The sequence below is a fragment of the Panthera pardus genome, unplaced genomic scaffold (genome assembly GCF_024362965.1).
Source record: "Panthera pardus isolate Hobbes unplaced genomic scaffold, ASM2436296v1 HiC_scaffold_16, whole genome shotgun sequence".
In the NCBI taxonomy this organism is placed as follows: domain Eukaryota; kingdom Metazoa; phylum Chordata; class Mammalia; order Carnivora; family Felidae; genus Panthera; species Panthera pardus.
In genome coordinates this window covers 72,177,247-72,204,521 of record NW_026526721.1, presented here as the reverse complement: position 1 = coordinate 72,204,521, position 27,275 = coordinate 72,177,247, and the positions used below count along the sequence as shown (strand labels likewise).

Below are 27,275 nucleotides of genomic sequence, written 5' to 3'. Positions count from 1 at the left end.
TCATCGGGCTTTGTGCTGACAGTGCAGAGCCTGCTTGGGATTCTCTCTCTCTCTCTCTCTCTCTCTCTCTCTCTCTCTCTCTCTCACCACCTCTCCCCTGTTCTTGCGTGAGTGCACGTGTTTTCTCTCTCTCTCAAAATAAATAAATAAACTTAAAATCCTTATCCATGCCAATCCAGAATAACAGAATCTACATCAATTCTAGTGCTTCCCTCCCCATCTCAGGTTTTTATCAGACCTGGATCATCATGGCACATAATTTAGGGCCAAACCAATTACTGGAGCATTCGTTGAAATCATACTAACTAGTTGTTTATTAAGTACCTGGTCAATATTACTACTATTTTTTTGTTATTTTTCTGGTTTTTTTCTTAAGGAAGTTTTACTTTTTTCCTACACTTAGTTCTCTGTTTACTCTTAGTGTTTTCCTCTCTTCCCCTACCCCCAAATGGTTAGAACCATTCTGTCTAGGGCCACAAAATTGCCAGCTACTATCTGCAGAGTCCTTGGGAAGAAGACCAAACTTTGTGCTATAATCGCTATCACAAAGCATCTTAAGTCTCAAAAGTCCCACATGACTCTCAACCCTTATTGGGCATGTATCTGTATTTTTGGAGATGGAATTGTAGAGTATTAGTATCTTTGCTTGCTGAATTAGGGTTTGCAATGGATCTGGAGGTTATAGTTTGCCAATACTACTTTCCATTAGGCTGCATTTAGTTGGTGCTGGTAAGCACACAGTAAGCAAGATTTTGTCAGTCCACGTCTGAAAAAGTGTATGGCTGAGGTTAGGACTTGTGATGAGTTTATAGCAACCTAAAAATTAAATTACTCTATCATTAGTATATTATCAAGCAGTACTTTTATTCATCTATTGTTTTTAAATGACCACATATTACATACTAATATAGCAGTGTTAGAAGGACAGACTTAGGAACCTGTGGTTCTCAAACTTCAGGTTGCTTAAAAGTCACTTGGGGGGGGGGGGGCGCCTGGGTGGCGCAGTCGGTTAAGCGTCCGACTTCAGCCAGGTCACGATCTCGCGGTCCGTGAGTTCGAGCCCCGTGTCAGGCTCTGGGCTGATGGCTCGGAGCCTGGAGCCTGTTTCCGATTCTGTATCTCCCTCTCTCTCTGCCCCTCCCCCGTTCATGCTCTGTCTCTCTCTGTCCCAAAAAAAATAAATAAAAAACGTTGAAAAAAAAAATTAAAAAAAAAAAAAAGAAAAGTCACTTAGGGGGCTTTTGGAGCCTCGGTCTCTTGCCTCATATTTACTGGTTGTAAGAATGGGTGTTGTGTCAGTGACACAGGCCGGGAAGCTGAGGTTCACAGAAGTACAGCGGCTGGCCCAGGATTGGTCAAATGAATTAGGGCAAAATTAGAACTAGACATGAGGAAACTGAAGCTCAGAGAGGTTAAGTCACTTGGCCGAGGTCAAACAGCTAGCAAGTGGTGGAGCCAGGATTCAAACCCAGGTCTGTCTGATTCCCACAAGGAAGAGCTATTTCCCTGCTACCTTCTACTCCATCCCATCACCTAATCAAACTAACCGAATAACTAAAACCAAATACATCTGAAAGCTGGATTCACCTGGCCCTTTACCTCAGTCTAGGAGCTGTATCCACCTTGTTTTCCTCACTCCCTCACTCTTCCCCTGTGTGACTGAGACCCTGTGGTTTAATCTGGGTTGACCCTGCCTGGAGGAGACAGAGCTGCAGCAGCAAGAACAACAGCATCAGGCCTGGCTCCAGAGCATTGCAGAGAAAGACAATCTGGTACCTATCAGCAAGCCGGCCTCAGAGCACTATGACGACGAGGAAGAGGAGGATGAAGATGAGGAGGGTAGTGAAGAGGACTCAGAGGTTGATGAGGACATGCAGGACATGGATGAGATGAATAACTACAATGAGTCACCTGATGATGGAGAGGTCAGTGAGGTGGACATAGAAGGCAATGAACAGGATCAGGACCAGTGGATGATATAGGTAGACCAGGCAGGGTGGCCTCAGGGAAATTCCAGGCCATGCCAATTTACCCTGCACCCCCTGCAGAACCAGCTGATTGCCCCAGTGCCTGAAAGCTCACCCTTGGGTATCTCTTCAGCTGCTGCCAAGAACTGGTTGGTCTCCTTGGCCCCTCCTAGGCCATCACTTTGCCCTTGAATCTCCAGAGCCTGAGCCCACCCCACCTTTCTGCCCATTACTTCACCCCTTGGTTGCCGAGTATAGTCTCTTTCTAACTCCCATTAATAAAGACACAGGGGGGCGCCTGGGTGGCTAGGTCGGTTAAGCATCCGACTTCGGCTCAGGTCATGATCTCACGGTCTGTGAGTTTGAGCCCCGCGTCGGGCTCTGTGCTGACCGCTCAGAGCCTGGAGCCTGTTTCAGATTCTGTGTCTCCCTCTCTCTCTGCCCCTCCCCTGTTCATGCTCTGTCTCTCTCTGTCTCAAAAATAAATAAACGTTTAAAAAAAAAAAAAAAGACACAGGATTGATTTAAAAAAAAAAAGTCACTTAGGGGGCTTTTTTAAAATGAAAATTTCCATATCCCTCTTACCCCAAAAAATTCTGGTGAGGAGGGGATACCAGTCGGCATTTTTAACCAGCATCCTAGTTGATTCTGAGGTGGACTACTCTGTTGAGAAAGAGACCTGGTGGGGCGGCGCCTGGGTGGCTCAGTCTGTTGAGTGTCCGACTTTGGCTCAGGTCATGATCTCACTGTGTGTGAGTTCAAGCCCCGCGTCGGGCTCCGTGCTCACAGCTCAGAGCCTGCTTCAGATTCTGTGTCTCCCTCTCTCTCTGCCCCTCCCCTGCTCATGCTCTGTCTGTCTCTGTCAAAGATAAATAAGCATTAAAAGAAATTAAAAAAAGAAAGAAAGAGACCTAGTATTAGATGTTAGAAAATGACTATTTAGGGGCACCTGGGTAGCTCAGTCAGTTAAGCCACTCTTGATTTTCAGTTCAGGCTGTGATCCCAGGCTCGTGGGATCTAACCTTAGCGTTAGTCTCCATGCTTAGCATGGAGCCTGCTTAAGATATTCTCCCTTCCTCCCTCCCTGTCTGTCTGTCTGTCTGTCTCTTCCCCCACCCCCCCATTCCACCCTAAAAATTTTTTAGAAAAAAGGAAAATGACTACTTAGGAATCAGACAATGTTATTTAGTGAACCAGAGTATTATTTATGTAGTGTTGGATAAAACATGCTTCACTGGTTATAAAACAAAAAATTTACTTTTAGTTTTTTTGCATTTTTAAAAATTCATAACTTTTTAATCAGTGTTTATGACACATAAGCGAGGTTAGGCTAATCATTTAACAGTTTATTTTTTAACACAAAAATTCCAGAAGCCACATATTTATTTTGCTAATTAATTTGGTTCTATCTCCAGACTCAATTATCAAAGCATTAAGAGCCAATACATTACATAAAATAATCATGCCACATTACAAATGGAGTTTTCTCTATCATTATTAGATGCTTAGAGTTGAATGTAGACAGTACCTTTAAAAAACTTAGAATCTAATTAAAGTGAGCTCCTTCCTGATGTGGAAATTTATGTGAATGACAGAGTCTCCTTTAGTAAAATTATTTAAACAATCAGAACTGTTGGCAAGAGAATCCTTTTGTATTTTAAATTCAGTTCATACTTACAATTTGAGCAGTGAAGATGCCATTGGATTTTACTACAGACTGAGATTGAAACTTGCTAATCCAGGGTTTCTCCACCCTGTGCATTAAATCAGGCAGCCCCAAAGGGTCTTGGTAGTCCAGTGTTTATAACATCCTTCTTTACCTGCTAATCGACCTCACTTCCTGGATTTCATTCCGTCTAGTTATCAGCTAACAAAAGAACAGCTTTTGGTTCCTGCAGACGCTGGTGAAAAAATAATCATGAGAAAGACATCAACCTTATGCCGTCTTTTTTGTCTGCAAATATAAACTCAGCCATCATACAACTAACAGGTACAGAGGAAAGATACAAGCTCTTTCATGGGAAGAAATTACAGAGAAAATGAGCATCATTTCTCAAGGTTTTTATTTTCCCTGATCTCCAAGTGATGCTGCTGTAATTCTAGCTGCAGTTTTTACCGATCATTCACCACTCAGCAGCTGGTAGAGAAGTAAGACTGCTTGGCAACCACCTGCAGGGCTGCAGAGATGAATTACATTTTCGGGAACAACACACTTCTATACTCTCGCGCCAGTCGAGGAGGCAATACTAGCTCTAGCCATGGCTCAGTAGGCCCAAAGCAGAAACACTGGGCAAAAAAGGGTTCATCAGATGAACTGCAAGCAGAGCCAGAACCTTCACGCTGGCAGCAGATAGTTGCATTTTTCACTCGAAGACACAGCTTTATTGACTGCATCTCGGTAGCCACCAGCTCCACCCAGGTAACATACCACTTGTTGAAATTATTTTCAGTATATTTCGGTTTACGTTTACTTTGCAAATGTGTTAGTATAAATTTCTTGTTATTAAAAATATAGTCTTCTGCACTGAAACCTTGGATACGCAGAAATGTATGTTTTCAGTCCATCTATGTAGGTCTTTAGCATGAAAGAGGAAACAAAAAATATGTTCTCTTTTACTCTTATGTAATACCAAACAAAACAGTCTCTGATTCTGTTGAGGGACTTCTCTAAAAATACAAACCATTGATACATAAATTAAAATGTAAATTAATAATGCTTGTCTCCTTATTTTTAGACTTAAATCCTGTAAACTATGATGTCTAACCAAAGAAAATACCCGTTTGTTTAGCTTTTGTATGTCATAAGATAAGCTGGGGAGATTGTTATGGTACAGAAACAGAAGATAATTTGAAATATTTTTATTTTCTAGTGTTTTGAGAATAAATGGAGTAGTTGGCTATTGCTATATATACTTATATCTTAAAAAGTTATATTAAATTATGGTTTATTCAAATAACTTAATGAATTAAATATATATTTGTATAAATATACATTCTATAATATACATTAAATAAATATACATTATCTAGGGTTAATTTAAAAGCATTAAACTTGTGAAATTACACAATTGTAGGAATATTTTTTCAAATAGTCAGTTGACAATTTTTAAAGAGATGACCAAGCACTAAAAATCTTCCAAATTAAAAAAAAAAAAAAAACCACACACATAAAACCAAATCTTTTTGAGGAAATGAGTTTTGAAAATAGTGGGAAAATAGAAAATTAATAATAATTTAGGTGAAATATTTATTTGGCATTAAAGGAGGTTGAGAGCTATTCATATTTTAAAATATTTTAATAGATACTCATTCAACTTTAGTAAAAATGAAAAGATAAGAAATAGTCATATAAAAATAAGGAGAATGCTTTTGTCATTTGACATCAGTAATACTTAATAAAATTCATACACATATCCCAGTGCTTTTTTAAAATACATTTCTTTAAAGCCATCTCTTTTTTTATTAGAAGCAGCACAATAAATATAAACTGTCAACAGCTTCTTTGTTGCTTTTGATTACTTGAATTGTCTTTCAGTAGTTTTAATTTTAAAATAATTTCATATTCTTACATGATAAATTGTACTTATTTTGCTTACATGTGTGAAAGAAATGGAATTACTGGATTAGGGAGTCATAATTGTTTTTATGTAGGTACTGATATTAGTTATAATCAAAACTTCTTCAGAGGCAACAATATGATTTAACTCTTAGGTTGACTACTGCCCAAAGAATTTAACTAACTTGATTTTTACTACAGTTGCACATACCAAAAAGAGATGCAAAGACTAAGGCTTGGTGTTGTTATTCATTATAGATTAATCTTAAATGAATATTTTTTCCATTGTCAGTAAAAAAAGATAGACTTAAAACTTACATGTAGTTTATATAAGTAAACAGTACTGTATATGTATACATACACATACATGCTACTACGGATACATAATTCATCTTATTAGGGGCATACAAATGAAAAGACAAGCAAAATAGTTCACATATAAAACTATTAAAACCACAGAATTATATTACAGTTACTTAGGAGTTGGAGAAAAAGTTGCTATTGCACTAAAATAGAAATAAATACAATAGTTTTCAATAAAAACACTATTTGCAATTAATCCTACAAAGCCATTTAAAATTTTATTTTTCTCCCATTTGTTTCAGGTCATTTGTGTATACTGATACATGACTTAGTTTTTATGTCTTTCACATCTCTTTTTGTTACTTTTTCGTTATCTTTGTATTTCATCTCTAGAAATGTAGACATGAGGTCAGAGGTTTTAGCTTTTATTTCTCCTGCTCTAGCATGCCATCATATCATTTTTCATTCTATGGGTTTTTCTAACTGATGAGTTAGGTGTTTTGTGTATCCAAGTCTTTTCTTATAACTCACTGGAATTCATTTTACTGGATAAAATACAATAGGACTGAGATAGAACGTTAGACATATTTTGGTCTTGGTTGATGCTAGAATACATTTTTCTGTTTCATCTACTGACCCGTGGCTTGCAGTTTTATTTTGTAGCACCAGAAGGATTTACATATTGTTATAAGCAAAGTAGATTAATGAAATTTCATAATATATTGAGCATATGCTACATATCTTTGAAGATAGTACATGATAGTGTTTTGTTCTGCAACTGATAAATAATAGCACTGATTACCAGGTCTCCTGTTTCACTGTTGTTAGAAATATTTTTTCTAAGATTTGATAGCAAGATTAACTTTGAATCTAATTCCTTATAACTATGCAGCATGATACTTTTAGCAGTTTGGAGAGTTGCTATTAAATGAAGTTTTATTAATTTGAAAGTCATTACTCTGATTTAATATCCCCCCAAATATCCTCTATAAATAAAAAGAAAATTTATTTACTTTAAAAATTCATTTAAATTGCTTGTGTGATGGAAATACTCACGTTAATAACTCAGATTATATGCCAGGTTCTACTGTAATATCTGGAACTTAGTATGAAGTCATTAATGTCTTTTTAAATGATAAGGAAGCTAAGTGGTTATAAACTTTGGCAAGACCCCCAGCTTCTAGGATAGGGCATGGCATATATTTGGTGCTCCATGAATGTTTATGGAATTATTTTCCATTTCAGTTACCGAGAACCTTTTTAGTTTGTGGCCTTCCAGAATACAGCACCTAATCCAAAACCTCCTGGGTACCTATTTTTATTTTCCTTCCCTCACAAGTGCCTTTAGTTCTTCACAGTAGCCTATTTCTTTCTGTACTTCCCTTTTCTTCCCTTCCATTCTTAGTATTTCCTTGAAGCCACACAAATCCCCCATGTGCCTGATTTCCTCACCCCTTTGAATCTCTACCCAATGATGATAACTATACAGCTTACAAACTATTTCTCATTTTTGTCATTTGATTATATCCCGGAAGTTTACATTGGATTTGTTTTGTTTTAATGTTAAATTAAGATGAGTTTCTAATTATTTTACTCTGGTTTAAGTTTTTTCTATTTTGTGCTTCATTCTACTTAAGTTCTTAATTTTGAATAATACAGAAAAACAGTGCTTCGAGCGCTCATTTCCTTACCTCAGAATTCCCTCTATTCTTCCTGTTAGGATCACTTAATGCCAACCTTCCCCGACTTATATAGTGCACTCAGCTCACTTCCAGTCTAGGACCAATTTATATATTTATGAGGGTTTTAAAGAACTCCAGTACAGTATTTCTAGTCTTTGCTATACTTGATTAGCTCCTAGGTAAAAAGTTTTGCCTACTGGGTGATACTAGTGCTTATTAATGAGTATAATAGTTATATAAACTTTGAACAGCTGTGAAGTCGTAGGTCACTTTGAATGTGTGTTTAGCAACTGTTCCTATATTTTGGACTACTTGAAAATCCCTAACATGGATCAGTGTAAATAATCAAACAGGATTCCACCCTCCCCCAGACAAATGACATGCCTAATAAAGCAGAAAACAACACAGTTCTTTTCTTGGGAGTGAATGGAACAGACATGATGACTTGTCATAACTGAAGAAGAACAATAAAATTTTAATAAGAGTTGAATAGTCTACTTTTTAAGAGGAAAAATCCTGTCCTACATTAACATACAGGAAAACACTTTTCAGATACCCATGTGGGAAAATATATAGACTAATTTGTATTAAAAGAGTATTATTTTTCCTAAGCAGATGCATTCTAGATTATAAAAGGCTTAATTTGTAGAGTTGTGCATTGGATATATTGTCCAAAAAATGAAGATAATATTATCAGCCTCATTAAGTTAATTGTTATTAAGTGATTTAATATATGTATCATACTTAGTGCCTAGTAGCTATTATTTTATTATATTATTATATTGCTTAACTTTGATAATCCATGGACAAATTCACATGTAGGTAATTAGGAGTTACAGCACCTAGAGTAGTGCATTTTTTATTCATTCAGTAAATAGTGTTGATGGAATAAGTTAGCTGTAAGTACAAGCCATGCACTTTTTTAAGAACCCCAGACCTCAACATCTTTAACTGTAGGATGTAAGGAAGGGGCCCCAAAGAGCACCTCAGCTCTTGGGTGAGACCACCAACTCCTTTACTTTGCCTTTCCCAGCATTCCCTTAGATTGCCAAACCAGTCACAAATAAACAACTAAATTTAATTGATTATTCATTCACCTTTCCCAAGCTTTCCTAAGCATACCTTCAGAACTAATTTTCTACCCTATATCCCTTTTGAACTTACTCACCACAAAAAGTACAAATATTCCTGATCATTCTCATTCATTTTCTTATCTCTGAGTGATTCAGGTATATCTCTAATCTGTTTTAAACTCCCCATTTCTCTCTACCCTCCCAAGCCCTTTTAGTCTGCCCTTTAGAACTCCCAATTTGTCATCAGCAAAATTTCCTTTACCCTACAGCTCTTCTCTGTTGGTTCATCTCACCCTTTTTTCACTCATAGACGCCTGGCATTCCTCTGAGGATACTGGGTTGTTTTTTTTTCTATAGTCCTCTGGAAAAGTGGAGCTTTTATCTGTCACATCTCATGCACCATGGGACCAGCAAGTGGAGTTGATGTCTTCCTTGCTTCCATTGTGCTTCCAATGTGCTTCCATTGATATTTATGGATGGTTGTACCTCCTCTCTCTTTGAAAAAAAAATGTAGGTGCCATCAGACAGTATTTTCTGCTTCCCCTCCTTTTCTAGTCATCTACATTTCTCTCAGTCACTCCCACTCATTAATGATTTGAACAACTGGTTTACTGTCTTTTCTTGCCCACTAATCCTGTAATTTTTCTAAGTGAGTTTCAGTATCCTTGTGTAATTTATCCAAAATCTTGACTTCTCAATTCTTTGATCTCCTTACCTCTAAGAATCTTGTTTTTTCTTTCACTTGAGTGACACACTTAAATAGTTATATTTAGGACCTCAGTACCATCGACTGTAGCACTTACAAAATCTCAGTTGCAAGCATTTCAGACTATCTGACTAGCACTTTCTTTTTAGCTCACTTCCCCTACTACAATGATTTTCTTTTTTTATCTTCTGAAGAACTTCAGCTCAACTTTTTATTATCTATCACTCCTTTCATGCTCTAACTTCTCTCCTTGCCTTGTTCATTTTCCTTGGTCCATGACTATAAATACTGCCTTTCATTATCTCAACTTTCTTGCCCCTCTGTCACTTCATTGATAAGATTCAACCTTTGTTCATTGCAACTCTGCCTCCTTCACACTGGCTCCAAAGCTGCACATTAAATTTCCAATACCCATTTCCTGGCCCTCATTTTTAGGTGATGGTCTTACTCTGTATGCTGGGCCTGTTAAAATAAATGATCTATCTGTGTTCTTAAAGCTCATCCTTTACTTCTGCTCTGTATCTTAGTCCCTTTAACTATTATTTAGGGACTTCTGAAATTCTCTGTTCTTCACTACATTATCTGTCTTTCCCCCTATACTGAATTTTCTCATCAGCATATGTGCCTCTTATAATACTTCTCATTAAAACAACCAACCAGGGGCGCCCAGGTGGCTCAGTTGGGTATGCATCCGACTTCGGCTCAGGTCACGATCTCATGGTTTGTGGGTTTGAGCCCCGCGTCAGGCTCTGTGCTGACAGCTTGGAGCCTGGAGCTTGCTTCAGATTCTGTGTCTCCCTCTGTCTCTGCCCCTCCCCTGCTCGTGCTCTCTCTCTGCTTCTCAAAAATAAACAAACGTTAAAAAAAATTTTTTTTTTTGAAAACAACCAACCAGAAACTCTCTTTTGGAGAAGGTTTTCAAATCCAGTGATCAGTTCACAGTTTTTGTTTTACTTGAAACCATAACAGCTTTTACACAATTGACTATTCCCTCCTTTAAATTCTTTTCTCATTTGACTTTTGAACACCACCCTTCTGATACTCTCCCAACCTCATTTTCTTTGGCAGTATCTTCCTCCTCTTCCTACTGCTAACCAAGTGCCTGGGGACTCAGTCCTTGAACTTCTCTCTTTTTATATTCACATTTCAGGTGATCTCATCCAGTCTTGTGCCTTTAAATAACATCAGTATTTGTTTTAGCCCACAGCGAATCCTTGTACATTAGACTTGTACATCTTCTTACTCAGTATCTCTACTTGAATTAAGTTTCTGAAGGCTAACAAGTCAAAAACAATCTCTAGTTTTATTGTTCTCCCCATCTTCTTTCATCATCACCCACTGAGATGCTGGAGACAAAAACTCTAATCATTTTCTATTATTTTTTCCTTTGGTCCACGTTCGGTCTAACAACAAATCCTATTGGCTCTATGTCCAGGTTATATTTATGATCTGACCCCTTTTTGCCATTTCTAAAACTACTAAATTCAAATTATTTTTTTCCTGAACTACAGCAGTAGCCCTCTAACTGGTTCCCCATCTTCATTCTTTGGAGAATAAACTGTTAAGAGCAACAGTCTGTTCACTCATCAACCAGCATCCTCGTTTCAGAGTGTCAATACCTTGTTTTTAACCCTTCCATGGCTTTCAATCCAATTTATAATAAAAGCCTAAATCCTTATTTACCATGGACCAAAAGTCCATGACAGTACCTCCAATCCTACTTCATACTGCTCCCTCACTTATTCTACTGGGTATACTGGCCTTGTTCCTGTTCCTCAAATATATCAAATGAGGCCATCTCAGAGCCTTTATCTTGATGTTCTCTTCTCTCTGCCTGTAACGTTCTTTCTCCTAGATATTCTCATGGTTTATTCCCTCACGACCTTCAGATATCTGCTTATCTATTGCCTTCTCACAGGGCCTTCCAAGATTCTTATCCAAGGTTGCAGGTACTCATTCACTCCAGACATTATTCTCTCTTCTTACCTTTAAAAATTTTTTTTCTTTGTAGCATTTAATACTACCTGTTTCTTTTTTACTGTAAATTTTTCATTTGTCTGAATTCTCCCTTAGACCTTCTAGGAAACATATTACACTTTATCTAGTGTTATCCTGATCCTCTAGCTGATGATTCTCTTCTTAGTTACCCGTTTGGGAAGAAATACACAAGAGGAGGTGAGGCAGGGAGAGAAGAGGGAAACCATTCAATTTCCTTATAATTAGGAAGACTGTGTAACTCATCGATCAAACGGGAGTACTTTTGATGGAAAGAAAGAACTATTAATAATTAAAGTGGGACAACAGGCATAAAAACAGACTTACCAGGCAAACAGAGGCATATGGTACATCATTTATAGCCATTTATCTGCTGGTTTTTCGCACCAGGCAGCAAGTTTAAATAGTCACACCAAGACATCTCCACCTTGGACCATTCTGGATTGGCCTAATCTTTCGAAATACATGTTTCACACATTTAGACTCGTGCCTAATGATAGTTGTATTTTGAGGTGATCAAATTTATATATTTTTCTTCATCTCTAAGGAATAAACTTGGTTACATTCAGTAATATACTGCCTTTATATTAAACTAGAACATGTAGAGAGTAGACAGTCCTCTTAAAATACTTTGGAAATGCGAACTCTGATAGGATAGTTTCTAGGAGAATAGTTAAGAATGGGTTAGGATAGGGGTACCTGGATGGCTCAGTCTGTTAAGCGTTGGACTTCAGCTCAGGTCATGATCTCACAGTTCATGGGTTTGAGCTCCGTGTTAGGCCCTGTGCTGACAGCTCAGAGCCTGGAGTCTGCTTCAGATTCTGTGTCTCCCTCTCTCTCTGCCCCTCCCCTGCCCACACTCTGTCTCTTTCTCAAAAATAATAAACATTAAGAAAAAAATTTTAATAGGTTAAAATAAAAACTATTATACTGGTTGTGAGATGCTGCCTCTTGGCAAAGTTTAATTGCCCATTCAAAAGGTCATTAAGGAAAAAAAAAAACAAAACAAAAGGTCATTAAGTCCAAATGGTAAGATTGATACCATGACTCAGATTTAGAAGTTAATTGTTCCCCTTTTCAACTGAAGAACGTTACGGAATTTCTTACAGGGAACCTATATGTACCCACTAAAAATTTGTTCAAGTGATGTTTAATACCCAGTCATTTGTACAATAGAAAACTTGAGAAAAGTATAGAGATGAAGATTAAACAAAAAATAGTTTACAAGGGCTATAGAAGCCTTTAAAAGATACCAAATTTGACTAAACAGTCCAGCATTTGCACTCCTTGGTATTTATCTAAATGAGTTGAAGACTTATGTCCACGTGAAAACCTGCATACACATGTTTATAGCACCTTTATTTATAATTGCTAGAATTTGGAAGAAACCAAAATGTCCTTCAGTGGGTGAATGGATAAATAAACTGTGGTACATCCAGATAGAGGAATTTATTTAGCACTAAAAAGAAATGAAAAGACATGGAGGGACCTTAAATGCATTTTACCAAGTGAATGAAGCCAATCTGAAAAGGCTATATACCCTGTCCTTCAACTATTTGACTTTCTGGAAAAGGCAAAACTATGGAGACAGTACAAAGATTGGTGGTTGCCTAGGGTTAGGGAAGAGGTAAGGATGAAAAGGTAGAACAAAGAGAATTTTTGGAACAGTGATACTGTTCTGTATATTGGTAGATAGATGTCATGAATTTGCTAAAACCCATAGAATGTCCACTAAGAAGTGTCCACTAAGAGTGAACTGTGAGGGGCGCCTGGGTGGCGCAGTCGGTTGAGCGTCCGACTTCAGCCAGGTCACGATCTCGCGGTCCGTGAGTTCGAGCCCCGCGTCAGGCTCTGGGCTGATGGCTCGGAGCCTGGAGCCTGTTTCCGATTCTGTGTCTCCCTCTCTCTCTGCCCCTCCCCCATTCATGCTCTGTCTCTCTCTGTCCCAAGAATAAATAAAAAAAAAAAAAAAAAAAAAAAAAAAAAAAAAAAAAAAAAACGTTGAGAAAGAGTGAACTGTGAACTTAGGGTAATTGTGATGTATCAATGTAGGTTCATCATTTGTACAAATGTACCACTCTGGTGGAAAATGTTGATAATGGGGAATTATGCATGTGTGTGGGCATAGGTTATATGGGAATTCTGTACTTTATGCTCGATTTTACTTTGAACCTAGAAACTGCTTTAAAAATTAAAGCCTGTTGGGGCTCCTGGGTGGCTCAATTGGTTAAGCGTCTGACTTCGGCTCAGGTCAGGATCTTGTTCAAGCCCGGCTGAACTCTGAGCCTGGAGCCTGCTGCAGAGTCTGTGTCTACCCCCCTCTCTCTGCCTTTCCCCTGCTCACACTCTGTCTTTGTCTCTCTCAAAACTAAGCATAAAAAAAAAAAAAAAAACCCTTAATAAAAAATAAAGCCTATTAAAAATTAATATCTTAATGAATATTAGATTGGCTATAGCTTAAAGAACTAAATAAATGAAATTTGTTTATATAAGCTTTTTATAAATAGGTGTGTTGCATTCATCTTTGTAGCTTCTGTATAGTGTCATGATTGATTATTAGATAGCCCTTTTGTCAAGGACAAATAGGTAGAGAAATTTCACAGGCTGCAACTTACATGTTTTTAATATATTCAGACAATTTTTAAAGTTAACCTTTAAAATTATGTTTTACTAACAGTGCTAAAAAATTACGCACATGCTCAGGATAAGAGAGTCAGCCTTTCTAACATTTTTGCCCTATTTTCAAGCAGTGTTTGTTTTCATGAGATTTGTACTTCATACCTCTTATCACAACTTATCACAACTGTTTATTTCAGTAATCAGTTGGGTAATGATTCATTTAATATTAGCTGCTGAGTGCTTGCTTTTGGCAGCACACATACTAAAATTGGAACGATGCAGAGTACCACGGCCCCTGTACAAGGATGACACGCAAGTTCGTGAAGCTTCCATATTTTTAAAAAATAGTTTCAAACAGAGAGGAAGGCAAACCATAAGAAACTCTTAAATACAGAAAACAAACTGAGGTTTTGGTGGGGGGGTGAGAGGGGGGAAAATGGGTGATGAGGATTGAAGAGGGCATTTGTTGGGATGAGCACTGGGTGTTGTCTGTAAGTGATGAATCATGGGAATCTACTCCTGAAGCCAAGAGCACACTGTATACACTACGTTAGCTAATTTGACAGTAAATTATTTTTTTAAAAAAAAGAATATTTTGAAACAAAAGATAGAATCATAGGAGAGAGAGAGGAAAAAGAATTGGTTAATGGGCTGCAGGTACAAATAGATATAGGGATTGGGATATTTATTTTAATGCGAAGTTAAAGGGTGTAGAAAGAGGCTGCTTCATTTGATGTTTTATTTTGTTTTTTGGCCTTAGATTAGGAGATATTTCTGCCATCTTCACACTGTTTCTTTTCACCAGTGAGGCCTTTTCTCCTCCTTTCTATACTTTTAAGATAAAGCATCTCTATAAATGTTTCTTGATTCCATAATTAAAATTATTCTCTCCTTACATTGTAAACTTTTTTCCTTTCTTATAGTACGGTAGAATCTTGTGTTTATCTGATTTTTGTGCCCTAAAATATCTGACTCATCTAGGGGCGCCTGGGTAGCTCGATCAGTTGTGCCCGACTCTTGATTTTAGCTCAGGTCATGATCTCATGGTTGTAAGATCGAGCCCCACACAATGACCATGGAGCATGCTTAAGATTCTCTCCCTCTCTCTCTCCTTCTGCCCCTCCTCTCCTTGTGCTCTCTCTCTCTCTCTCAAAAAATAAAATTAAATTAAATATTAGCTGCTGAACCAGAAGCTTCACAAGAGCTGGTAATACAAGATGTATGTTTTCTTGTATCCCCAAAGTTAGCACAATGAATGCACTTGATAAATGTTTGTTGAATGAATAAACAAATGTTATATACTTGTTTATTTTCACTTAATCTGATGCTGGCTACAAGGAAATTTGGACCTTCTAAATATGGTTTGACCACTGTAAATTTCTCAAGCCATTTTTATGTAGAACTATGACTTAAATTTTTTTCAATTTTTTTTTATTTAAAAAAGTCTACAAGATTTTGTAAACATCATGTGTATTTCAAAAGTAATTCAAAGCTGTCTGTAAAAAATTTGAGACATATATATTCTTATACATATGAAGAATTTAAATTCTTACTGTTAAAATTTGACTTAGATTCATTTTCTTTAAAGATTTTTTTCCATGTTATTCTTTGTACTTCCTGGCCCTATTATTTAGATAACATTTCAGTCCTCCATTTTATATCAAAATTTAGAATTTTTATAAAGGTAAAAATAGTTGTTCAGACCATGTGGGAACAGTAGCCTACAATTATCACCTTATTTAACAAACTTTAAATAAGCCAACTGATGTAATAATTTTACAGGCATATGCAAGTCAATCAAAAAAGACTGGACCTTTTTTGTGCAAGTATAAACCAACTGGCAACGACATCTGGAAGCAGTGGAATTTTAGGAAAGCCTAAACACAATTTCTTCTTCCTCTAGATATATGTATTTAGAAGATTTTTTTCCCTTATGTCTTAAAAGGAGCCCTGTCTATTAGTTCTTTATCCTTCAGTAAACCCCAACTTAGTCCCATTTCTGAACAATATTTTTAGTATTTGTGAAATCTAAACAGTGGCTATTGACTGAGCCAGCTCTGGAATGGGAAGCAGTTATTGTTACGACAGAATGAGACAAATTGGTTGTCTTACAGATTTTTTATTGGTCCTGAAGGAATATTAAGAGATACTCTCTGAGATTTGGATCAAAACAGATCCCAGCCTGGTTTTTCTTTATTTAACTCTGACTAATCTTGGTGGAACCATCTAATGCCTCAAAGCATTATAAATTTGAATAAGAAATCCATTTGAAAGTATTTGGAAAGCGAGAAGGAAAAAAATCCAAAATGCATACCAATCTTAGGAGTTAATTGCTTCAGCTATACTAAATACCATAGCAAGATTTTGGAGGAGTGTGGGAGTGGGAAGCAGACCAAAAATGTCATTTTAATCACTCTTCCTAAACTGAAAGGCTGCATACAGTACAGATTCTTTTTTGATAATTCTTTCAATGCTAAGAACACTGCTTTATTATATAGGCCTTTTAAAAAAGTATATTTTAAAGAACTATAGATGAAATTTGAAATTTCCATATGTATTATTTTTTTTAATTTTCTACTTCCATATTTTTAGGGGAGGAGTTGCTTATTTATCATAGAGTAAACATTGCAGCAGAATTAAAACAACTGTAGTTAGTAAAAACTAGCCTAGGTATCTTGAAGTCTTTTTCTGTTTTTTTTCCATCAATCTAATCAGCCTTTTTTTCTGTTTTTAAATCACGAAAATGGGAGTCAGCACAAATCCCGCCTGCCACCTGTTATTGTAAATAAAGTTTCATTGGAACACTGCTGTGCCTATTTGTGTATTGCCAATGGCTACTTTCAAGCTACTACAGCACAGTTGAGTAGTTGTAACAGAAATTGCATGGTCCATAAGGTCTAAAATATGTATTACCTGGCCCTTTTTAGAAAATGTTTGCCAGTCCTTGAGCTAAGGATTGATGAAGTATTTTGTTTCTTTTCTATGATATTATATATTGTCTTTGCAGTAAAATATGATAGTAACATAACTCCTTCTGAAGTATTTTAAAGACACAGTGTAGTATACTGGTTGAGCAAACTGTCTCTAGAAGATGGTAGCCTGAGTTTTAAATCTCTGTTCTGCCATTTACTACCCATGGCACCTTGAACAAATACACCTGAATTCTCAGAGTCTGTTTCCTCCACCTGTAGAAAATAGGGATGAAAATGTTTCCTGCATCAAGATTTAGTGAGAATTAAATGAGACAGTATAAGCAAAACCCTTATAATACCTGATCTCATCATCATTACCATCTTTATCACCACCATTATCATTAGTTCCACAAAATATTCTGGTTTTTTAAGTGAGGAATCTAGAGATAGGAGAAACAACCTAATATAGAGTGATAAAGAATTATGTATGTTTTAGCCAGAGTATTAGTAACCTTGACAAGGGTCCAGCCAGGAAAACAGGAACTATAGCAAGTATTTTTTTTTTTTAATTTATTTTTGGGACAGGGAGAGACAGAGCGTGAACGGGGGAGGGGCAGAGAGAGAGGGAGACACAGAATCGGAAACAGGCTCCAGGCTCCGAGCCATCAGCCCAGAGCCTGACGCGGGGCTCGAACTCACAGACCGCGAGATCGTGACCTGGCTGAAGTCGGACGCTTAACCGACTGCGCCACCCAGGCGCCCCTATAGCAAGTATTTTAACAGAATGTAATATAGGGGGGTAGTTAAAAAAGAATTGGAGAACTGAAAAGGAAAAATGAAAACACCAAAGTAAAACAGAGATAGTAACCACAGGAAGCAACTACCACATGTGGTAGGGGCCTAGGGGCAAGTTGATATTAGTAGAACCTAGAAGTTTGGAAGATGAGCACCACAGGTTTTAAATGTGAGCTGTCAATGAGAAATACTTCCTAATACAGTTTTAAAAAGAAAAAAAGAGATGAAGGACTCCTGGCTGGCTCAGTCAGAAGAGCATGTAACTCTTGATGTTATAGTTGTGAGTTCCAACCCTACATTGGGTGTAGAGATTACTTAAAAATAAAATATTAGAAAAAGAGAGAGAGAGATGCAAATCTACTGAACAAATGTACTTGAGCAAGACATGTTTATTTTCAAATAGGACATTATTAGGCAATTAGCTATTGCTAGATAAAGGACAACATTAAATTGGCAATATTTTGACTTTTTTATATCTTGAAACTTCTAAGTTCATCAATGATAGAACATCTTGTTGAACACCTTCTGATTGTAGTGGCTACCCAAGCACACAAAAGTCTTTTAGCAGTAACTGCTATATATATTTGATATTTGAATTAAGTCATGAAAGAAGTAATAGAATTGAGCCATGTGAATATCTGGGGCAAGAGCATTGTAGGCAGTGGAATAGTAAATGAAAGTCTTGAGACCAGAACATGTTTAGGATATTTGGGGAACAGGAGGGAGGTCAGTATGGCTGAAACACTAAGTGGTAGGAGAATGGAAGAAAGGCAGCAGGGGCTGGAATCGTTAGGGACTTATAGAAGAATGAATAGAATAGGGTAAATGCATGATTATTATTAAGGATTGAGAGCCCATTTTTTGTTTCAATCATGAAAGTCCATGGTTGTGCGGGTTTCTCTAACCATATTCTGATAAAAAATCGGGTTAAAAAAAGTATATTGCAGTTGGTAGTTTCATACCTACGTATTAAATTAAGTAATCATATCTTTAAATCCAACTTTAAAGTCTCTGTTTACTTTAAATTTTTAGTGGTTGTTAACTCATCCTTCTACCAGTACAGAGTGACCAGCTGAATGCTGATAGAATGCCATTTTCTCATAATAAAAGGATGATAAACTTTAACTCAGTATCCTGAATCTTGTAAGCAGAAATAGATTCATGAATCAGGTGATCTGTCTGTGTAAAGTAACAGATTTTTACCCATGTTTCTGTAATAGGATTATTAATCATTAGGTCTATTTTCCTATCTCCCCTTTGCTATTTTAAAATCAAAACTTTGTAATTTAACACCTTAGTGATTTGTTTTAAAATGTATCTAGTTTATTGACATTTGCTTCTGAGATAATTATGACATGGATGTCCCATACAGCTTGTTCAAATAACATTTTTTTTTCCACTGCACCAATTTATATTGAAGGTATCCACAGTAACTGTGGCAAAAAAGTCATTTGAATCAAAAAATCAGATTTAAATAATGAAAAACACCTTTATTCTGAAGATACTGGACTCCTGTTGAGTACAGTGATTCCCAAGCAGAGTTTTGATAAATATACTGTACTGTATTTTATCTTTACATTAACATGCAAAAAAAACTTGCCAGGTTTTTTGTGTTTTGTTTTGTTTTCTGCCCCCCCTTCTAAGATAGCTTCTTTGACATTACATCAGAGAAACATATCTCATTGTGGCATAGTGGATCTCTAAACAAAGGAATTTGGATTAAGAATATTATCTATGCCATATAAAAACAAAATGTAAGGTACTTACTAACACAACTGGCACAAGAGTAATTACTTTTCCTTGTTGTGTAAGATATCGATAACAAAAGATTTGCTAATTCATGTATTTCATTTTCCCTAAGTGTGGTGTAAATCTTAGTATTCTAAGCTCAGTTTACCTCATTCATGTAACATGTTAGTGTAAGATATAAACAATTGTAAATTATCCTGTAGTGGGGCTTCAGTTAACTTTCTTCAGAGTTTCATCTTATGCTATGAAAGTCATTTTAATAAATAATCTAGTGAGAAAACATTTGAAAATGTATTCAGAGAGCCTTGCAAGTCTTTTACACTTGGGTCTAACTATAATGGAAAAGATCATTTTTAGTGGCCATTGTGGGTGTTGTTATTAATAGTCCTTCCTCACCCCTTACTTCCCATTAGTTACCAGATAATACCAGTTGTACATTCAAAATCTATCTTGATTTGACTACTCATCCCCATTTTCACTATCACTACCATTTGGTTTAAGCCACTGATGACCTCTCAGGTGGATTATCACAGCAGCCTCCTAATTATCCTTTCTGTCTCTTCTTGTATCAGTCAGGATTCATATGCACATATAAGAACTGTTTTAACTATTTTAAGCATAATGCAATTTAGTAAAGGTAGGCTCACTCATTCATTCCTGAATTGATTCCTGAATGTATACTGAATTGGTTATTACAACTCTATTGGTTATCAGCTGTGGCTAGGAAATTGTGTATTGATATGTCATTTGTTTTTGAAGACTTTCTCAGCAAGATTTACCTTAAAGAAGAGGCAGGGACATTTGTTAATGAATGGCAGTGAAAGAGGGCAGTGCATGGTCATAACTGTTGATGTGCAGTATACTTTATGCACGTGGCTATACCTAAATTAGGCTTCAGACTACTTTTATGAAAATCAGTTACATTTCAAAAGCTGTTTTCATCATTTTAAGATCTTACATTAAAATGTAAAACTATGAAGAAATTTCTCTAAAAATGATTGTGAAACACTTTTCCATAAGCTGTCAGTTTGATACTGGCATAGAAAAAGCACTTTTAAAATATGTGCAATCCAATTATTTTACAGGAATTTATAATTTTCTGCAGTGTTCTTTGAGATACTGTTAATATTATAGCCTCTGTTGTCATGGAAACAAGTCTGTGAAGGCAGCCTCAGAGACTAATGATTCTATGGTGTTGCTATGGATAGAAACAACTGAGACTGTTGTTAGTCACATGGTCATTAAAAAAAACAAACAAAACAAAACTCTTTGGAGCTGATCTTATTGAGTGATACAAATGGAGCAGGAAAAGGATGATAGTATATAATAGTCACCATTGTCTAATGAAACATGTATATAAGAGCTTTCAAGTTTAAAATGCTTATGTTGAATTCCTCCTTTTCTCTAATAACCCAAATATAATGGTTAGTGTATTTTGCTGTCTCATTATTTATATGAGAATCTTAAGCATGACATTTCCAATTTAGAATCTTCTACAACTCCCCAGAATTCTACCCTGTTCTCATTTGTGCCCTTAAAATATCCTCTTACCTCTTCATTTCACAGTGTTACTGGATATAACATCTATGCTCTTCCTCATTACTCAACCTTCATTTGATTATCTATTATTTGTTTAGGGCTGTATTTTTGTTTCAGATGAACTAAATGAATTATTTTGTTGTTCTGTAATTCTTTGTTACCTGAAGTTGTTATGAGCTAAGGCTAGGAAATTTTATATATTGATATGTCATTTGTTTTTGAAGGCTTTTCTCAGAAGGGTTTGCTTCTCTTAAGAAACTGGCAGAGGCATATGTTCTTTTCAAAGTACTTGCCCTATACAGAAAGGGGGGGGGGGGGGGAGGGTGGATTCAGATAGTATAAGTTGTCTTAAGATTTTTTAAAAAATGGTATTTAGATCCTTATTTAAAGGAGATAGATTTTTTAAAGACACTTAGAGCCAGTTTGAATGTAATATTAAAGGATTTATAGTTTATCATAAAGGGTTTTAGAGGTCTACTGCCCAGTGGAGGAAATTTTCATGCTTGACCTTGAAAGTTGACATAAGCATTTAGCTTTGCCTTATTTTAATATTAAAATAGATCATTAATCAGCTAATATCTGACCCTATTAAAGAGGCATAAGGAAACTTTGAGAGGTGATAGATATGTCTGCTACCTTAATTGTGGTGATGGTTTCACAGATAATGCATATGTTCACACTCTACAAGTTGTATACATTAAATATGTGCAGTTTTTTGTATATCAATTATACCTCAACAAAGCTGTTAAAAAAAATAAAACTGAAATTACAAAAAAATAATGATAAACTTTAGACTTTTTTTCTTTGATACTTTGGATGACTAAAGCCAGTTATTTTGTAATGTATCAGATGTTCAGTGATTAGATTCAGGTTATGCATCTTCGATTGGAATTTCTCAGAAGTGATATGCTCTTATTATAGCCTATCAGCATGATTTTGATTTGTGCCATCCCTGGTAATGTTAACTCTGATTAAGATAGTATCTGTTAGAGAAGCACCTGGGTGGCTCAGTCGGTTAAGGGTCCAACTCTTGGTTTCGGCTCAGGTCATGATTTCAAGGCTTCGTGGATTCAAGCCCCGCATCGGGATTGCTTGGAATTCTCTGTCTCTGCCTCTCGCCCACTTGTGCTGTGTCTGCCTCTCTCAAAATAAAGAAATAAACTTAAAAAAAAAAAAGGTAGTACCTACTAGATTTCTTTACTGTAATTAATAAAAGCTTTTAAGAGAGATAACTTGTGTGCATCCATGTGTCCTTTTTAAATTTTCATCTGCTGGAATGAAATAGAAGGTTCCTTCAGCAGCAGTGGAATTTTTGCATCTATTGATGTATGTATTATTACTGTGTAATACATAGTAATATATTATTACTGTGATGGTTGCCAAATGATTTTGTAATTCCATAATTCCTTATACATTTTTTAGTTGGCATTCTACTCTAAGGAAATGCTCTCTCTTCTGTTCATGTGTTCTTGTAATTATTAAATCAGTATGGACTCTTGGAATCCTGTTTTATATAGTGGATTGTATGCTATTGTTATCTTTATTTTGATTCTCAAATTGTTCCTGGTCTGACTGATGAAAACCCTTCAAGCTAACTTCTGTGTCTTTTGTCATGCCTTCATTATTCCTTGAGCAGTTCTATATTTTCTGGCACAACAGGATGTTTTAGATTCATATTATACTTGGCTAAGTTTTAGCACTGGACTCAGCCATTTCTCCAAAGACTCCTATATTGTTTTGTTTTTTTTTTATTTCAGAATATATATTTAGAAACCATAATCTGAGTGATAGGTGTGTTCAGGCTATTGGAATATTACTGCCCCTAGATATTCTCTGTGGACAGAACAAGGGAATATAGGTACATATAAACACACACATTTATGTCTGTATTCCTGTGTTCGTCTATATATATTGAAAACCATGCATTCATGCTAACCTCCAGTTCTATTCTAACTTCCAATTCTATTCTAAAACCATAGGTATCATGCTAATTTTTTCCCTTTCCATATTTTAACTCCCTTCTCTGACATGAGGAATCTTGCTCCCATTATCTTATTTATTGGATCAAAATCTCCTGTATGTAAGCAATCTCCCATTGACAACCTCCTTACTCTGCTCAAGCTCCAACAAACCCCCTTTTTACTCCATTGAGGCTCCTACACTTCATACCAGACTACTGCCTCTGCCACATAGATAATGTCTTTGTCACATTTGGTTTCCAGAAAAACATCAGGCTCCTGGCACCACTCTGCCCATATCCTGCTCAAGCTCCAAGCACCCTGTGCTAGACTGCTGCCACCCCTCTACTCCCTGCATTCAGATGCTGTCTTCACCTGCTTGGTTTCAACAATCTGTACCTTCCTGTTAAAGAAGTCTTTGCCTACACCAACACTTTGGTTGGCTTTGCATGATGATATTCTATCATTATTATGTTCTAGAAATCTAATTTTCATACTTCCCAATTATGTCAGCAAACAATCTGCAATTAATTCTAAGTATTGTTTAAGTAGAGATGGGATTCATTTCATTTTCTGTGTTTATACCTAGGTGATCAAGTGGCAGCTCTTTTAAAAGTATCTTTTTCTTATACTTCGTTATAAATTTGGAGTCAGAACCTCTGGATTTTCAAACATTTTTAAAAAGTCATATAAGTATTTCACTGAAAATTGATTAGCATTTAACTTATTCATTTTAAACTTATAATATGGAATTTGAAGATTTTTTTTGTATGGAAACCATATATAATTGGTGACTGGAGTCCCAAGCCAGACCTACAGGGGCTTTATTGACATACAGACTGTTCTTACAGATGATTTTTAATTGTTGTATAATATTTAATCTTACATAATTATCATTATTTGTAAATGTAACCATTCCATTCCAGCACCTTTGGATATTTAGGGTATTCCATATTTCCCCAAGTATAAACAATGGTCAGTAGAATGTAATAAGACTATTAGAACATTTGTTTTTTAAATTATTCATTTAGGATAGATTGCCAGAATTAAGTCTAAGAGTTTAGATGTTTTTTTTTTTGTTTGTTTTTTTCAACGTTTTTTATTTATTTTTGGGACAGAGAGAGAGCATGAACGGGGGAGGGGCAGAGAGAGAGGGAGACACAGAATCGGAAACAGGCTCCAGGCTCCGAGCCATCAGCCCAGAGCCTGATGCGGGGCTCGAACTCACAGACCGCGAGATCGTGACCTGGCTGAAGTCGGACGCTTAACCGACTGCGCCACCCAGGTGCCCCAAGAGTTTAGATGTTTTTAAGGCTATAGATAATTGCTGCTAAATTGCTTTCCTTAAAGTTTGTATGAATTTATATTTCCAACAGCAGTGAGAAGGGACCTGTTTCCATGCATTAAAAATTTTATTTCGAGGGGTGCCTGGGTCGCTCAGTCGGTTAAGCATCTGACTTCCGCTCAGGTCATGATCTCATGGTTCATGGATTCGAGCCCATGTCAGGCTCTATATGGATGGCTCAGAGCCTGGAGCCTACTTCGGATTCTGTGTCTCCCTCTCTCTCTGTCCTTCCCCACTCGCACTCTTTCTCTCTCTCTCTCAAAAATAAATAAACATTAAAAAATTATTAATTTTGAGGTTTTTTTATTGTGGTAAAAGATATATAACAAAATTTTTCATTTTAACCTTTTTAACTGTATAATTCTTTGGCATTAATTGCATTCACGTTGTTGCATCCATCACCATTATCTATCTCCAAAACCTTTTTATCACCTCTCACAGACTCTGTACCATTTAAGCAATAACTTCCATGCTTCTCTCTCCTAACCTCTGGTAACTTCTTTCTATCTCTATGAATATACCTACTCTAAACATTTCATGTAAGTGGAATCCTACAATATTGTCTTTTGTGTCTGGTTAATTTCACCTGAAAACACAATGTTTTCAAAATACATCCATATTGTAGCATGGGTCAGAATTTCATTCCTCTTTATGACTGAATAATATTCATTATATGTATATACCACATTTTGTTTATCCATTCATCTGTTGATGGATACTTGGGTTATTTCTACCGTGAACAATGATGTAAAGTATCCAAGGGGCGCCTAGTTGGCTCAGTCAGTTGAGCGTCCAACTCTGTTTCGGCTCAGGTCATGATCTCACGGTCATATCATCAGGCTCCACTCTGGGCATGGAGCCTGCTTGGTATTCTTTCCCTCTCTCAATAAATAAATAAACTTCAAAAAAAAAAAAAAGTATCCAAGTCCCTGTTTTTAGTTCTTTTGAGTATATACACCTAGGAGTAGAATTGCTGGGTCATGTGGTAATACTATGTATGGTTAGCTTTTTTTGAGGAACCACCAAACTGTTTTCCACAGCAGCTTATACCATTTTGCATTCCTACCAGCAGTTTTTGAGGATTTCATTTTCGGCACATCCTCACCAACACTTGTTTCTTTCTATTTTTGTTTTCCTTTTTTTATTACAGCCTCCTAGTAAGTGTGAAGTGATATATTCTAATTTTGATGTGCATTTCTCTAATTAATAATTTGTTGAGTATCTTTTCATGTGCTTATTGGCCAATTGTTTATCTCCTTTGGAGAAATGTCTGTTCAAGTCCTTGCCCATTTTTTAATTGTGTTTTTATCTTTTTGTTGTTGGATTTTTATAACCCGCATCAAATGTATGACTTAGAAACATTTTCTCCTATTTTGTAAGTTGTCTTTTCACTTTCTTGATAATGTCCTTTAATGCACAAAAGGTTATAATTCTGATGAAGTCTAATTCATTTATTCTTGTCACTTACGCTTTTGATATGATACTTAAGAATCCACTGTGAAATCCGAGGTCATGAAGATTTTACCCCTATGTTTTCTGATTTTATGAGTATGGTTTTAGTGTTTCTATTTTGGTCATTGATTAATTTCTCATTAGTTTTTGTATATGATGCAAGAGTGCTTTGATTTCAATTTTTTTGCATGTGGATATCCAGTTGTCCCAGCACTAATGTTGGAGAATTCATACATTTTTGATAAATTTTAACTGATTGATTTGAGAAACGAGAAAGTCAGCATTGTAATTTTATTTTGTATTTCTTTGTTAGAAGAAGCATAGTTCTTCAGCAAATTTGTTCTTCTTGTTTTAAGTTTCTTTTAATGCACAGTGTCCTGTTATCAATTTGGTTTTAATGTTTTTCTTATATATGTAAGAAAATAACATATCTGTATATGTTATTGGTATAGCAAATGTTTATGAATTCAGTTTATAGGGATTAGGACTTGATACAAAACACCTATTCTGTGTTCCATTTACATCTTTGTAAAATTAATTGAATCAATCCAAATAAAGTAATTGAGTGTAAAGAAAAATTCCGTTTAAATTATGTCACTAAAGTTCTTACTTTTTAAATTTTTTCCAGAAAATGTCTGGCATATAATAGTTACTCAGTGAATGGTAGTTGAATTAATGACTTTAAAGGCAATTTTAAGGCAGGTTATTACAGTTCTCTTGTAGAGGTCAATAGCATAGATATAAAAAAATGATACAGATTCAGTTTTTAAGTCCTTTGACTGTTTTGTGAATTTCTAAGCCCCAACTGCCTGCCTGTCTGATGGGCTAATAAAATTACATTTCACACCTTGAATACAAGGAGGAAAGCAGTCAGATAGCTTCTGAATGCTGGAAAATGTTTTGTAGTCTATAAAGTGAGTGTTTTGTCTCCTAGAAGAGGAATATAGTCTAGGTCACTATCTTTTATTATTTTCATTTAAACATCTAGAAAGTAGTCACCCATTTTAATTATAGTTACTAAAATTTTTAGTAGTCATATAATGATTTCTAAAGTAATTTCTGGAGAGCATTTTCTCAATTAAAGTTACATATTAATATTTTACTTATTTCTCAGTTATTTCTGAAAACTATACTTTATGACAAACTTTGTTATGTGTTTTTCTTTTATTTTGGTATTTTCCTGATTTTTTGTCGTTGATGATTTTTAGCCAACAGAAGCTGTACCTCCCTCTTCTCCCACTGTCCCTGTGATCCCTGTCCTGCCAGTCCCTGCTGAGAATACTGTCATCCTACCCACCATACCACAGGTTTTTATTAGTTTCTTTTTTCTTTATAAAAATTTCATTTGCTTTTAATGTTTCATTTATATTCTTTTCAAATTGTTTTAACTGTTTCTTTGTTAGACTTAGTAATTCACTTTGGGGTTCAGTTGGTGTTTTTAGAGAATTAAATATTTGGGATTTAATATAAAATGGGTTCAATACTTGCCATATTTTTAGGTTAACTATGAAATAGGACACATTCTGAACTTCATAATATTAAACTTCCTTAGATTCGTTATCATGCCTTTTGTACTTGTAAATTGTTTAAACCGGTTTTTATTTGCTTTAGGAATTTTAGTTTC

The 27,275-nt window shown here is 35.9% G+C and overlaps 1 protein-coding gene and 1 non-coding gene across 30 annotated transcripts in view; both read left to right on the top strand.

Moving 5' to 3' along the window:
• DLG1 (discs large MAGUK scaffold protein 1) overlaps positions 1-27,275 on the top strand; it is a 273,708-nt gene that overhangs the window by 123,228 nt on the left and 123,205 nt on the right. For 13 of the 29 annotated variants that reach the window (XM_019448747.2, XM_019448748.2, XM_019448753.2 and 10 more), the window contains one exon: positions 26,860-26,958. The exons of 10 other annotated variants lie outside the window; for them this stretch is intronic. In XM_019448747.2, coding sequence (XP_019304292.2) covers positions 26,860-26,958 — 99 coding nt within the window. Of the gene's footprint in view, positions 1-3,577; positions 4,387-26,859; positions 26,959-27,275 lie in introns of those variants that run through there. 6 more of the 29 variants (XM_019448760.2, XM_019448762.2, XM_053903521.1 and 3 more) reach the window with 6 other exon arrangements.
• LOC128777462 (U6 spliceosomal RNA) lies at positions 14,139-14,241 on the top strand. Its single transcript, XR_008422722.1, has one exon. It is a non-coding gene; the product is annotated as a U6 spliceosomal RNA (small nuclear RNA).